Source organism: Ptychodera flava, chromosome 8 (genome assembly GCF_041260155.1).
Source record: "Ptychodera flava strain L36383 chromosome 8, AS_Pfla_20210202, whole genome shotgun sequence".
Lineage (NCBI taxonomy): Eukaryota > Metazoa > Hemichordata > Enteropneusta > Ptychoderidae > Ptychodera > Ptychodera flava.
This window is the reverse complement of record NC_091935.1, coordinates 14,378,016-14,392,616: the sequence shown is the minus strand read 5'-3', so window position 1 is coordinate 14,392,616 and position 14,601 is coordinate 14,378,016. Positions and strand designations below refer to the sequence as shown.

Below are 14,601 nucleotides of genomic sequence, written 5' to 3'. Positions count from 1 at the left end.
TTTGCAAATATGACATCATTGAGTTAAATATATTGACTTGTTTACAGCAAGGTACTTGCACAAAAAGGCTGGGCAGACATGCTGTTCTGTCTCTGATGTCAATTCTGTAATTAGCATCTTTTCAATCAGTGTGTTACTACTCAACTATTGCCTGTGCTGTACATATGCTACTGCTGAGCTATTGTCACCAGTGTGCACACTTATTGTTGGTTAGAGTGAATTGAACCAGAGCTGAGTTTGCCAGTCACTTCTCATGTCTGCAGACTAGGCTGAACTGCAGCTACCAACTGGTTTAAAAGAGCCCCTTTCAAAGTCAGAGGAGTCATCATCACTCAGTGCTTAGTCTGTAAGCAGTCAAGTCAATGTACGCACTTTGTGCTTGACAACAGACGGTCAAATTGTTGAACAGACTGTCGCAGGCAAACTATTGTGAGTAACCAGAGATCACCCAGTTTCTCATAGTATGCTGTGTAATTTTCACTTGTCTTTACTTATAGTATTTGCTGTCTGTTTAGGCGACCATTGTCATACACACATATCGTAGTAGTACATGCCCTATTACTACATGTAACTTTGAATGAGATAGTTTAAGGTATTTCTACACAATGGCATTGGATGCACAAAAAAAAAATAAAAAAATAAATGGCCATATGGTGGACATATTGCAGTGTACTGTGACATAAATTGACATCCGCATTATATCACAGTGCATTGCCCCTCAACCAACTTTGTATACCTTCAATTTGGGCCTGTCTATACAATCGTTTAAAACATGGAAAAAATCAAACAAAATGGCCGGCTGGTGGCTATAATGGATTGAATCCTGATAAAAATTGACATGCAAATGTAAGTTACAGTACATAGCCCTTATACCACTACTGAAGAAGATGGGTTCAGGCATGTCTGCGTAATGGCTTTGGATGTACAAACTGGCTAACTGGTAGCCATATTAAATTGTATCACAAAACAAGTTGACATATGTACCTCATGAAATCAGTACAGGTATGGTTGAGTAATGGCTGTGGATAGACAGACAGAGCCAAATCTGTTAGTCCAAAAGACTTCATCAAGAGAGATTAATCACATGGTTTCTGTTGCAATAATGTTCAACTTTATAATCTCACTGTGTGTGATTCCATGTGTTAGCATGTAACTCACAATACACAAATCACCATGAAAAAAATCTGACATAGAACTTCAAATCGCTGACTGGTGCAAAACATTGACAATGTCCACTACAGCCTACAAAGGGCATAATAACCATGTTAGCTGCACACAGCAACAAGCACAGTGTCCATGGTGTTTGACAGTTGACCTGTTTGACACTGACCTGTAGCTTGCATTCCTTCATCCTAACCCCCTGGACTTCTTTGCAGTACTTCTGCCTGTCATCATATTGCACACACTTATCTGCACCGCCTTCTACCAAGGGTATAATGCTGTGATCACTTAGGACTACGGTGTAGGTCAGCTCTCCGGCAAAGTTGGCGTCAAAGGTCTCTCTGTCCATGGACTCTATTGTTTCTATAAGCTTTACCTGTCATTGGTATGGAATGCATGGTCAGAATGAATTTACGGCAATGCAACTTGGTCTCGGGATGTTATTTGATATCCGTCTTCTTGAAAATATGGTTTAATCCCATAGTTTGTTATAGAGTGGGCTAACTATGTACACACAATGAAGGAGGCTAGAAAGTAAGAAGATTAGTACCACATACACACTTGATGCTCATGTTCGATTTTTTGCCTGTCCATAGAAAATAACTCCAGCGCCTACTGAAGTCTACATGGCGTTTTTTCTGATGATGAAGTTGAAGAAAAAATATGTAATACCACAAAAAAGGACAAGCTTCATACTAGATTGCACATTTGCAAACCATGTAATTGGAAATACTGATATTCCATTGTATGAATGCTGCAGAGCCCTCTCAAGGAGATGGTTGATGTGATAAGATCGAAAGGAGAGCATCAGAAAGACACTTGGAATGACAAAAATATTGCTCAATAAATTAACATGTTCATAGCCTAATGTGTTGATCACAAATTTGTCATCATCTACATATGACAAAATGTCAGATAGACAAGACCTATTGTTGTAAGGAGGGTAACATAAAATATAATAAGAAGGGGCCAATTTCCGTTTTTTACATTTCTGTCAGTTAAAGAGTAACATACACAATGAGTTTCCTACTTTTGTTCACACTTTACTGCATTAAACTTACCCAAGCACTTTCATTATCAAGGATAAGAATAAATTTGAAAGGTCACGGTGCAAATTTGTTGAGATTTACAATATTTGAAATTCAAATGGCCACCATTCTCTTTTACTATTGGAAAAAATTTTCCTACAACTTCACAAGCTGTAGATCACAAAAGCAATAAAATTACTTTGAAGGTCTATGGTATATTTGACCATAAAACATACTCACTTGATAAGTATGTGGCAAAGATAGTAGCACCTAAGAAATGAATGCACTATTCCATCAGAAATATGTATTGTTACAAATGAGGGATTAGATAGGTTTTCTTACCTCGGCAGCATCAACTGTAATGAAATCCCTTGCCCACGACACTCTCTCACCGGCTAGCTGTTTCCACACATATGAAGGTAACGCAAGTACCTAGCAGTTGAAAACACAAAAACCAGTTAGTGACTATTGAAGTCAATTTACTGAAACAAAAAGATAATTTCCATCGCAAACAGTAGGATTACACTCTTAAATGAAAGTGGGTCAAAATCAAACGGTTTCCCTCCAAGTATCCTATGAGTTCTACATTGCGCTCGCTCGCTCTCTCTCTCTCTCTCTCTCTCTCTCTCTCTCTCTCTCTCTCTCTCTCTCTCTCTCTCTCTCTCTCCCCCCCCCCCCCCCCCGACCAAACAGCCATCTTTTCTATCTTTTGACACAAATGTACATGAACAAAGAATTTCTCCTGCCAAACTCACGAGGTGTTCTTTGCTTCTGAGACATCCACCCATCAGCTGACCTATCCATTCATACTTGGCTAATTCCTTACAGGATGGGTTGGGTATGTAGTTGTCACGGTTAATGTTTGAATTATCTTGAGTCTGCAAAAGTAACCAGAATAGTCACTACTGAGAAATCATCACAGCTTTCACATATTGGTGTATTCTTCAAAAATACCGTCAATGACGCTGTACCTTCTCTAATGTGTGGCCAGGTCAGGTAATGGTTGTTGGCATGGAGATGTTGGTAAATAGTTGATGATGTAGGGGCATGAGGTGGGATATGGACCCAAAGAACCCAAAAGATGATTAAATATATCAATCAAAAAAATTCTAAGCTACAGTATAAACTGCCTAAAGATAGTTCAATGTGGAAAAAAGTTAAATAATTCAGAAATAAGAATTAAGTCCAAAATAGTAATGACGCACTTCCTTACTGACCTGAGTGCATGTGAAATACACAACCTGGCATCTATAAATTAAATGTACCGGTATACCAAGTGATCATTTTAAGTCACTTTTAACTGTTTTAAATGGATTTTCCAAAGAGTCCTGTGGAAATGATGAAAAACGCTTATCTGGTATTGTGTTTGTAAAACCTCATGGCTGATAATTGTCATAGTATTGAAAAAAAATTGAAAGTGAAGAAATTACCGTTTTGATAGGCATATTTACCTTGAAATACATGACCGTGTAAAGAATATATGCTAAAAGTGTTTAAGAGTAAATTTCTTTTCAAAGAATAATTTAATCTGTGACCAAAGGATTTTATTCTTTGAGTTTACAAATTCAAACATTGCAATTTGTTCAATCATCTTGTGCGGTGCAAAATCAATAAAATGACTGAAAAATAAAAAAATTGGCAGAATTACAGTCTTTGTGATGTAAAATTACGGGTTGACATCACGATAATTGTTAATCTGTTTGAAGTACTACTATACTATAATTTAAATTAAAAAGGAAAAGTTCATGCAGAAACGGTAACATATATTGTCAGCAATGTAGTGTTAATTTGGACTTTACATCAAAATATGCCTTTGCTGGATACCAAATATATAGGGCGAAATATTAAAATCAGCCATGTTCAGCAAAATCCACACAACAGCATTGATCCTTTTCTAATTTTATTTGATTTGCTTATGTTATCCTTGTATGACAGTCAGTACAATATGGAACTTGAACACAACACAGTGAATAAGTATGCTGTAAATGAAATGGTGTGGCTGCATCCACATGCAGCAATAGGAGTGTCTTTGTCTCTCACCCCTCATTTCCAACCTCTCCCATCCCTGAAAAAATAGTTTGGTCTTATATTTATAATGTTAATAATTTCTGTATTTGTTAAAATGTGCGCATCTCAAAAACTTTTGATCATAAACATTTTCATTTTTTATAGCTGACCAGTCAGTTAACCTGTTTATTTTGAATATTTGCGCATTTTTCCTCAGTTTTTGACATTTTCAGAATACCTTCTTATTCAATTTGTCATTTTCTAAAAGTTAAAATGCTCCTTTGTGTGGTCAAGCTTTCCACAAGCATCAAATGTGGTACTTCATATAGGAAGGTCTGCCTCTAGAGGGCGGGCATCATGAACAGTGTTTGTTAGTTACTATATTTCCTCCACATAAATTTCTGATTGTACTGTAAACATTGAACATGGCCGACGTCCGATTTTCCTGTCTAAAACTTTCACTCATTTTCGTTCATATGACTCTGAAACTCCAGGAAACGATTGGGAAGAAAGAGTTATCTTGAAATATTGAGATACTCGCCGATATTTTGCAAAATTAAATGAGAAAAAATGCAAGGAAAATGCCGACTGGCTAACATCTGCAGATTATGCAACAGGCCCATATCACGTGAGGCCATGAGGGGATATCAGGGGATATCCACGCAACTCAGTACCAAACACTAGCGCACACGTACACAGAGTGAGCAAACACAAAGTGAGTACCCCTAACGTCAGCTCAGTAGTCTGCAATAGATTGTAGTCAACTAAGAAACCTTGGAGAAAGGCTTAACACTGGCTATGCCGCTAAGTCCCATTTGATTTTTGTCACAGCTCAAAATAGTCTCCTACACCTCAACCTGAACAATGAACACCCCACCAGTTTATGATATGACCCATCACAATGGCATGACGTCAACGGATCTTGACAGACGGAAGTCTTGACAGACGGAAGTAGTTGACACCAGCGTACTGGTTTTCAACTCTAATACCTTCTCTGTCTATAAATAGACACGAGAAGGTGTATTCTTCAAAAATCAATGCCTGTGAAAGACAGCTTTGAAGACGACCGTTCTTGAATCTAATTGTGACTTTGTGTTGTTGTAACAAACGATAAATTGTGCAACAAAATTAAAATGACAGGAAGGCTGGTGTCCGGAATATCTGATTTGTTCTTGAAGCTTCTTCATCCACAGATACAAGTATAAATGGTACACTCATGCAACACAGCATGTTAGAATGATGTCATCTGCAATCTCTTACCTGATTGGGTGATCTGATGAAAAAAGGTAACGGTACAGGGGCCTCACCGTCAGTTGGACACAACTCATCTGACATGTCTGACAGACTGTCACGGAATCCTCCACCTGACGGAACAACACCAGGAATTTCATTTTTGTGAATCCAAACTCCCGACAGAAAAGTCTTAAAATCAATGATCACTGAACATGAAAAGGGTTACCAAACGGACTTGAATTGACTCATTTACGTCTTTGTACAGAATGACTGATCCAACTTCATTACGTAGATATGAGCTGCCACAACATGGAGCACAATGGATGTAAGGAAATGGCATCACATGAGGAGATCCAGGAGACCACTTTACAAACAGCATTTGATCTTTTTGATTTTTGATATCAGCAATATGTTCATGAAAGTACAAGCACCTCTGAGTTTGATAAGTGGATCAGATTAAAGACGTACTGCAAACTCACCCTGATCAATGATTCCTTCTGATAAAAATTTGCATTCCCACCACTGATCGTATCTCTGTGGCCACCTAAAGTCAAGAGCCTTCTCGTATTTCTCATTTGGTTTCAGGCCTTCGTAAATCTAAAGCATAAAGTGAAACACATTCAGGAAAGGTCATACATAATGCAGAAATTTTCTCTACCACAAACCAAGACTTAAAACTGACACTTCAAGCATGCACATGGTGTACACAGTCAGGAGCTGATGCGTAATATCTACACAAAGTCTGCCATATTTATCAGCTGTATGTTTTTTATCGATCTAACATGCAACATTATCAAGAAAAAGTACATCTGTAACTGGTACCTTTACACAGCTTTGTAGCTTTTTTGCATAACTTGAACTGTGACAATATACAGGGCACTTTAATCATGCCTGCACTGAATTCCTTACCTGTGTAAATATGGCATTTTTACAGTCGATGTCAAGGGAAGGATTTGATTTGTGTTCAGCTGCAGTTCTTCTGTTGATATACAGTTTTGGCATACGTGATGGTTTACTGGAGGGGGTAAAAGAAGAAAATATTCACATACCATTCATTATGCAAGTAAATCAGGGCTTTGAAAAACGGAGCATACCCACATAATCATTTACACAAACTGACAAATTTGATCTACATCTGTCACAACTGATCTTTCTTTCCCCTTCATCTTTCTTGTTTTCAGCTTCTATTTGAAATGAAACCATTCATTCAATGCATCTTGTTGCCCAGTTGTGCATTTGTTCAATTTGACCACCAAAGGAAAATTAGCATAAAAACAAAGGTGACATTCTTTAATTGGAGTGAGGGCACACTCTCTGGTCTGTCTGTCTGCATGTCTCCTATTGACAAGGATGGGAGGACATATGCTCGAGTAGGGAGTAGTTGTTAAAAGTCATTCACTAAAGAATACATCTTGGGTTGTTTGCCCAAAGAGTAAACTTGTTTTACTTCTTTGTTCCACAGGGGCAACTTTTCCTATGTACCCTATTATTTACCTTTTCATAATCAGACTTTGACGTAGTTACCCATGGAAAGCCACATGTGGATAAATTAGAAACTAAAGAGGACAATAGCTAAGACACATCTTCAATCACTATTAACCTTTTCACCAAATTTTTGCAAAAACATATTTTTAAAAGATGAACTGGACCTCTACAATGTTCACCGAGGAGCTGTAATGGATGGAAGGGGTCTATCTGATCACCTACCTGGTTTCAGATTCCCTGAGGAAAGTTTCAATGAGTGGCACCCTCTTCTTTGACAATGGCAAAAGTTGTCTGACTACTTCTAATGTACTGAATGATCCTATTGAGAACTCCCAGGCTGGTACAATGTATTCAATGACACTATCAACTAATTTTATAAATCTGTCAATAAAACACAGTAAAACAAGGTCAGATTTAATCATTATTCTTGTACGAGGCCGGTGATTACTTTCTGATTTACTTTGACAATTTTTTTCCATCTGAGGTGATGGATGCTGGATTATTTGCATTTTCAATTGGGATCTTTCACAAGGTAGAATTCACAATTTTGATTACTGAACAGATTCACAAAATGTGCTGCATGGAGAGTGTAATGGTTGAGCACTCAACAAACAAGTTCAGAACATCATGATAAATATCATTTTTAAAATCACTACAGCCTATCTTTCCTTGATGTATATGTTGACACAAAGAGAGTTAATGCAATACAGCATATCCTCGTAAAAGTTCTATTAACCGTAAATCGCAATATTACAACTCATCCTATGTGTAGCAAAATGATTCACCAAAGAGATTCAACTGGTGATCTACCAATAAATAATTTCACTGTTGAATATGGAGGCTGATTTAGACGACTTTGTGTCTCCCAGAAAGCAATATTATATGAATAAGTAGATATTAGTAGAAACCATTTACAATATTACATCAATAACACATCCTTATTTTCATTGTCATAGGTGAACATTAACTCAGTGGATCTTATCTGACATTGTTTTCAAAACAAAATAACGAGAAATGGATTCCCTTTCAAACTTGTCATTCAAATCTTCCAATTTAAATGATAATACTGAATATTAATAATCTTTATTTCCACTTCAACCCACTGGTAACTCAATTGTATCTTTGGCTATAATTTATTTTGTGAATGTAACATACCACACTCAACTAAAAGAAACTACTCAATAACTTGTGCTTACCTTTGAAGTGCTAATGCTCTCCTGTATAAAACATCAATGTCAATTAATTCTAATTTTGGATATCTGTAAATGAAACAATACAGAAAATACTACGGTAAGCAATATAATCACACAGCTTTACAGGGCCAAGTATCTGGCAGTTTACAGTTTACTTGAAAAGTACCACATAGATTATCACCACATAGATTATCACCACACAGTAAAATGAGAAATATGTTGCAAGTCTATGACATTTAAAGAGATACATAACATAACGAAGGCCTTTGAAATCAAACAGAAAATTGTTGCGCAAATGGACAGTCACCAAATAAATTACAATGATCATAAATTTGCTATTTGAAATTTTATGATGATATCAGTTGTTGTAATCTTTTGATTTATGTAATTTGCAGTGCCTAATATAGACTGTCCTTACAGTTCTCTGTCCCATCTTTGCACCACAAAACTTGGTCAAATCATGTTTAATGAATGGTTTAGGCGCAGACTGATAGTTCACAAGCCATATTTTCCTGGCAGTAGTGTATCCTCCCTATGGAGGTTACAGGAGCCACCTTAGAGTTATAGCTACTTGAAAAGTAGTTCAATACTCTTTAAATTTGTAATATAAATTTGAAATACTTCAACATATTTACTAGCATTCTTTAAGATTTTTTATTTTTCCTAATCTTCATTTGCACATCAGCATCCATTCTTGAAATGTTAAAAAATCCTCAACATAAATACTTTGAACTTGAATTTGCACTACTGGCAGTGCCTTTGTCATGGACACGTGGACTACAATATCAGCCTGAAGATTTAACTGGAGGTGTAAAACATTATATTTATGCATGACATGAAAGATTTTTGACTTATCATAATGTCCCTTTGTAAGAGTAATACTGTGCACATAGATTGAACATGTAATCATTTTAATATCATAATAAGTTATGTGATGGTGTGAGGTTGATACCTACCTAACTAAACTATCAGCAGCAAAAAGGTCTCTGTTCAATCTTAGATCTCACAGTACATGGGTTGATACCTACCTAACTAAACTATCAGCAGCAAAAAGGTCTCTGTTCAATCTTAGATCTCACAGTACATGGGTTGATACCTACCTAACTAAACTATCAGCAGCAAAAAGGTCTCTGTTCAATCATAGATCTCACAGTACATGGCTTGATACCTACCTAACTAAACTATCTGCAACAAAAAGGTCTCTGTTCAATCTTAGATCTCACAGTACATGGCTTGATACCTACCTACCCTAACTAAACTATCAGCAGCAAAAAGGTCTCTGTTCAATCTTAGATCTCACAGTACATGGCTTGATACCTACCTAACTAAACTATCAGCAGCAAAAAGGTCTCTGTTCAATCATAGATCTCACAGTACATGGCTTGATACCTACCTAACTAAACTATCAGCAGCAAAAAGGTCTCTGTTCAATCTTAGATCTCACAGTACATGGCTTGATACCTACCTAACTAAACTATCAGCAGCAAAAAGGTCTCTGTTCAATCTTAGATCTCACACTACATGGGTTGATACCTACCTAACTAAACTATCAGCAGCAAAAAGGTCTCTGTTCAATCTTAGATCTCACAGTACATGGCTTGATACCTACCTAACTAAACTATCAGCAGCAAAAAGGTCTCTGTTCAATCTTAGATCTCACAGTACATGGCTTGATACCTACCTAACTAAACTATCAGCAGCAAAAAGGTCTCTGTTCAATCATAGATCTCACAGTACATGGGTTGATACCTACCTAACTAAACTATCTGCAACAAAAAGGTCTCTGTTCAATCTTAGATCTCACAGTACATGGCTTGATACCTACCTACCTAACTAAACTATCAGCAGCAAAAAGGTCTCTGTTCAATCTTAGATCTCACAGTACATGGCTTGATACCTACCTAACTAAACTATCAGCAGCAAAAAGGTCTCTGTTCAATCTTAGATCTCACAGTACATGGGTTGATACCTACCTAACTAAACTATCAGCAGCAAAAAGGTCTCTGTTCAATCTTAGATCTCACAGTACATGGCTTGATACCTACCTAACTAAACTATCAGCAGCAAAAAGGTCTCTGTTCAATCTTAGATCTCACAGTACATGGCTTGATACCTACCTAACTAAACTATCAGCAGCAAAGGTCTCTGTTCAATCTTAGATCTCACAGTACATGGCTTGATACCTACCTAACTAAACTATCAGCAACAAAAAGGTCTCTGTTCAATCTTAGATCTCAAAGTACATGGCTTGATACCTACCTAACTAAACTATCAGCAGCAAAAAGGTCTCTGTTCAATCTTAGATCTCACAGTACATGGCTTGATACCTACCTAACTAAACTATCAGCAGCAAAAAGGTCTCTGTTCAATCATAGATCTCACAGTACATGGCTTGATACCTACCTAACTAAACTATCAGCAGCAAAAAGGTCTCTGTTCAATCTTAGATCTCACAGTACATGGCTTGATACCTACCTAACTAAACTATCAGCAGCAAAAAGGTCTCTGTTCAATCCTAGATCTCACAGTACATGGCTTGATACCTACCTAACTAAACTATCAGCAGCAAAAAGGTCTCTGTTCAATCTTAGATCTCACAGTACATGGCTTGATACCTACCTAACTAAACTATCAGCAGCAAAAAGGTCTCTGTTCAATCTTAGATCTCACAGTACATGGTTGATACCTACCTAACTAAACTATCAGCAGCAAAAAGGTCTCTGTTCAATCTTAGATCTCACAGTACATGGCTTGATACCTACCTAACTAAACTATCAGCAGCAAAAAGGTCTCTGTTCAATCTTAGATCTCACAGTACATGGCTTGATACCTACCTAACTAAACTATCAGCAGCAAAAAGGTCTCTGTTCAATCTTAGATCTCACAGTACATGGCTTGATACCTACCTAACTAAACTATCAGCAGCAAAAAGGTCTCTGTTCAATCTTAGATCTCACAGTACATGGCTTGATACCTACCTAACTAAACTATCAGCAGCAAAAAGTCTCTGTTCAATCTTAGATCTCACAGTACATGGCTTGATACCTACCTAACTAAACTATCAGCAGCAAAAAGGTCTCTGTTCAATCTTAGATCTCACAGTACATGGCTTGATACCTACCTTACTAAACTATCAGCAGTAAAAAGGTCTCTGTTCAATCTTAGATCTCACAGTACATGGCTTGATACCTACCTAACTAAACTATCAGCAGCAAAAAGGTCTCTGTTCAATCTTAGATCTCACAGTACATGGCTTGATACCTACCTAACTAAACTATCAGCAGCAAAAAGGTCTCTGTTCAATCTTAGATCTCACAGTACATGGCTTGATACCTACCTAACTAAACTATCAGCAGCAAAAAGGTCTCTGTTCAATCATAGATCTCACAGTACATGGCTTGATACCTACCTAACTAAACTATCAGCAGCAAAAAGGTCTCTGTTCAATCATAGATCTCACAGTACATGGCTTGATACCTACCTAACTAAACTATCAGCAGCAAAAAGGTCTCTGTTCAATCATAGATCTCACAGTACATGGCTTGATACCTACCTAACTAAACTATCAGCAGCAAAAAGGTCTCTGTTCAATCTTAGATCTCACAGTACATGGCTTGATACCTACCTAACTAAACTATCAGCAGCAAAAAGGTCTCTGTTCAATCATAGATCTCACAGTACATGGGTTAATACCTACCTAACTAAACTATCAGCAGCAAAAGGTCTCTGTTCAATCTACGATCTCACAGTACATGGGTTGATACCTACCTAACTAAACTATCAGCAGCAAAAGGTCTCTGTTCAATCTTAGATCTCACAGTACATGGGTTAATACCTACCTACCTAACTAAACTATCAGCAGCAAAAAGGTCTCTGTTCAATCTTAGATCTCACAGTACATGGCTTGATACCTACCTAACTAAACTATCAGCAGCAAAAGGTCTCTGTTCAATCTTAGATCTCACAGTACATGGGTTGATACCTACCTAACTAAACTATCAGCAGCAAAAAGGTCTCTGTTCAATCTTAGATCTCACAGTACATGGCTTGATACCTACCTAACTAACTATCAGCAGCAAAAAGGTCTCTGTTCAATCCTAGATCTCACAGTACATGGCTTGACACCTACCTAACTAAACTATCAGCAGCAAAAAGGTCTCTGTTCAATCTTAGATCTCACAGTACATGGGTTGATACCTACCTAACTAAACTATCAGCAGCAAAAAGGTCTCTGTTCAATCTTAGATCTCACAGTACATGGCTTGATACCTACCTAACTAAACTATCAGCAGCAAAAAGGTCTCTGTTCAATCTTAGATCTCACAGTACATGGCTTGATACCTACCTAACTAACTATCAGCAGCAAAAAGGTCTCTGTTCAATCCTAGATCTCACAGTACATGGCTTGAACCTACCTAACTAAACTATCAGCAGCAAAAAGGTCTCTGTTCAATCTTAGATCTCACAGTACATGGGTTGATACCTACCTAACTAAACTATCAGCAGCAAAAAGGTCTCTGTTCAATCTTAGATCTCACAGTACATGGCTTGATACCTCCCTAACTAAACTATCAGCAGCAAAAAGGTCTCTGTTCAATCTTAGATCTCACAGTACATGGGTTGATACCTACCTAACTAAATCATCAGCAGCAAAAAGGTCTCTGTTCAATCTTAGATCTCACAGTACATGGCTTGATACCTCCCTAACTAAACTATCAGCAGCAAAAAGGTCTCTGTTCATATCTTAGATCTCACAGTACATGGCTTGATACCTACCTAACTAAACTATCAGCAGCAAAAAGGTCTCTGTTCAATCTTAGATCTCACAGTACATGGGTTAATACCTCCCTAACTAAATCATCAGCAGCAAAAAGGTCTCTGTTCAATCTTAGATCTCACAGTACATGGCTTGATACCTACCTAACTAAACTATCAGCAGCAAAAAGGTCTCTGTTCAATCTTAGATCTCACAGTACATGGGTTGATACCTACCTAACTAAACTATCAGCAGCAAAAAGGTCTCTGTTCAATCTTAGATCTCACAGTACATGGGTTGATACCTACCTAACTAAACTATCAGCAGCAAAAAGGTCTCTGTTCAATCTTAGATCTCACAGTACATGGGTTGATACCTACCTAACTAAACTATCAGCAGCAAAAAGGTCTCTGTTCAATCATAGATCTCACAGTACATGGGTTGATACCTACCTAACTAAACTATCAGCAGCAAAAAGGTCTCTGTTCAATCATAGATCTCACAGTACATGGGTTGATACCTCCCTAACTAAACTATCAGCAGCAAAAATGTCTCTGTTCAATCTTAGATCTCACAGTACATGGGTTGATACCTACCTAACTAAACTATCAGCAGCAAAAAGGTCTCTGTTCAATCTTAGATCTCACAGTACATGGGTTGATACCTACCTAACTAAACTATCAGCAGCAAAAATGTCTCTGTTCAATCTTAGATCTCACAGTACATGGCTTGATACCTCCCTAACTAAACTATCAGCAGCAAAAAGGTCTCTGTTCAATCTTAGATCTCACAGTACATGGGTTGATACCTACCTAACTAAACTATCAGCAGCAAAAAGGTCTCTGTTCAATCTTAGATCTCACAGTACATGGGTTAATACCTACCTACCTAACTAAAACTATCAGCAGCAAAAAGGTCTCTGTTCAATCTTAGATCTCACAGTACATGGCTTGATACCTACCTAACTAAACTATCAGCAGCAAAAAGGTCTCTGTTCAATCTTAGATCTCACAGTACATGGGTTGATACCTACCTAACTAAACTATCAGCAGCAAAAGGTCTCTGTTCAATCTTAGATCTCACAGTACATGGCTTGATACCTACCTAACTAACTATCAGCAGCAAAAAGGTCTCTGTTCAATCCTAGATCTCACAGTACATGGCTTGACACCTACCTAACTAAACTATCAGCAGCAAAAAGTCTCTGTTCAATCTTAGATCTCACAGTACATGGGTTGATACCTACCTAACTAAACTATCAGCAGCAAAAAGGTCTCTGTTCAATCTTAGATCTCACAGTACATGGCTTGATACCTACCTAACTAAACTATCAGCAGCAAAAAGGTCTCTGTTCAATCTTAGATCTCACAGTACATGGCTTGATACCTACCTAACTAACTATCAGCAGCAAAAAGGTCTCTGTTCAATCCTAGATCTCACAGTACATGGCTTGACACCTACCTAACTAAACTATCAGCAGCAAAAAGGTCTCTGTTCAATCTTAGATCTCACAGTACATGGGTTGATACCTACCTAACTAAACTATCAGCAGCAAAAAGGTCTCTGTTCAATCTTAGATCTCACAGTACATGGCTTGATACCTCCCTAACTAAACTATCAGCAGCAAAAAGGTCTCTGTTCAATCTTAGATCTCACAGTACATGGGTTGATACCTACCTAACTAAATCATCAGCAGCAAAAAGGTCTCTGTTCAATCTTAGATCTCACAGTACATGGC

At 37.6% G+C, this 14,601-nt stretch overlaps 1 protein-coding gene across 3 annotated transcripts in view; it reads right to left on the bottom strand.

Annotated features, from left to right (window-relative positions):
- The window catches only part of LOC139138566 (E3 ubiquitin-protein ligase HECTD3-like), a 41,402-nt gene that overhangs the window by 7,116 nt on the left and 19,685 nt on the right, over window positions 1-14,601 (bottom strand). For all 3 annotated transcript variants that reach the window (XR_011553636.1, XM_070706995.1, XM_070706996.1), the window contains exons 8-15: window positions 8,111-8,173; window positions 7,137-7,295; window positions 6,339-6,444; window positions 5,909-6,026; window positions 5,457-5,560; window positions 2,945-3,067; window positions 2,532-2,621; window positions 1,331-1,537 (exon numbers count right to left, since the gene is read on the bottom strand). Coding sequence is in view for 2 of the 3 variants with exons in the window: in XM_070706995.1 (XP_070563096.1) it covers window positions 1,331-1,537; window positions 2,532-2,621; window positions 2,945-3,067; window positions 5,457-5,560; window positions 5,909-6,026; window positions 6,339-6,444; window positions 7,137-7,295; window positions 8,111-8,173 (970 nt within the window). In the remaining variant the exon portion in view is untranslated. The remainder of the gene's footprint in view (window positions 1-1,330; window positions 1,538-2,531; window positions 2,622-2,944; window positions 3,068-5,456; window positions 5,561-5,908; window positions 6,027-6,338; window positions 6,445-7,136; window positions 7,296-8,110; window positions 8,174-14,601) is intronic.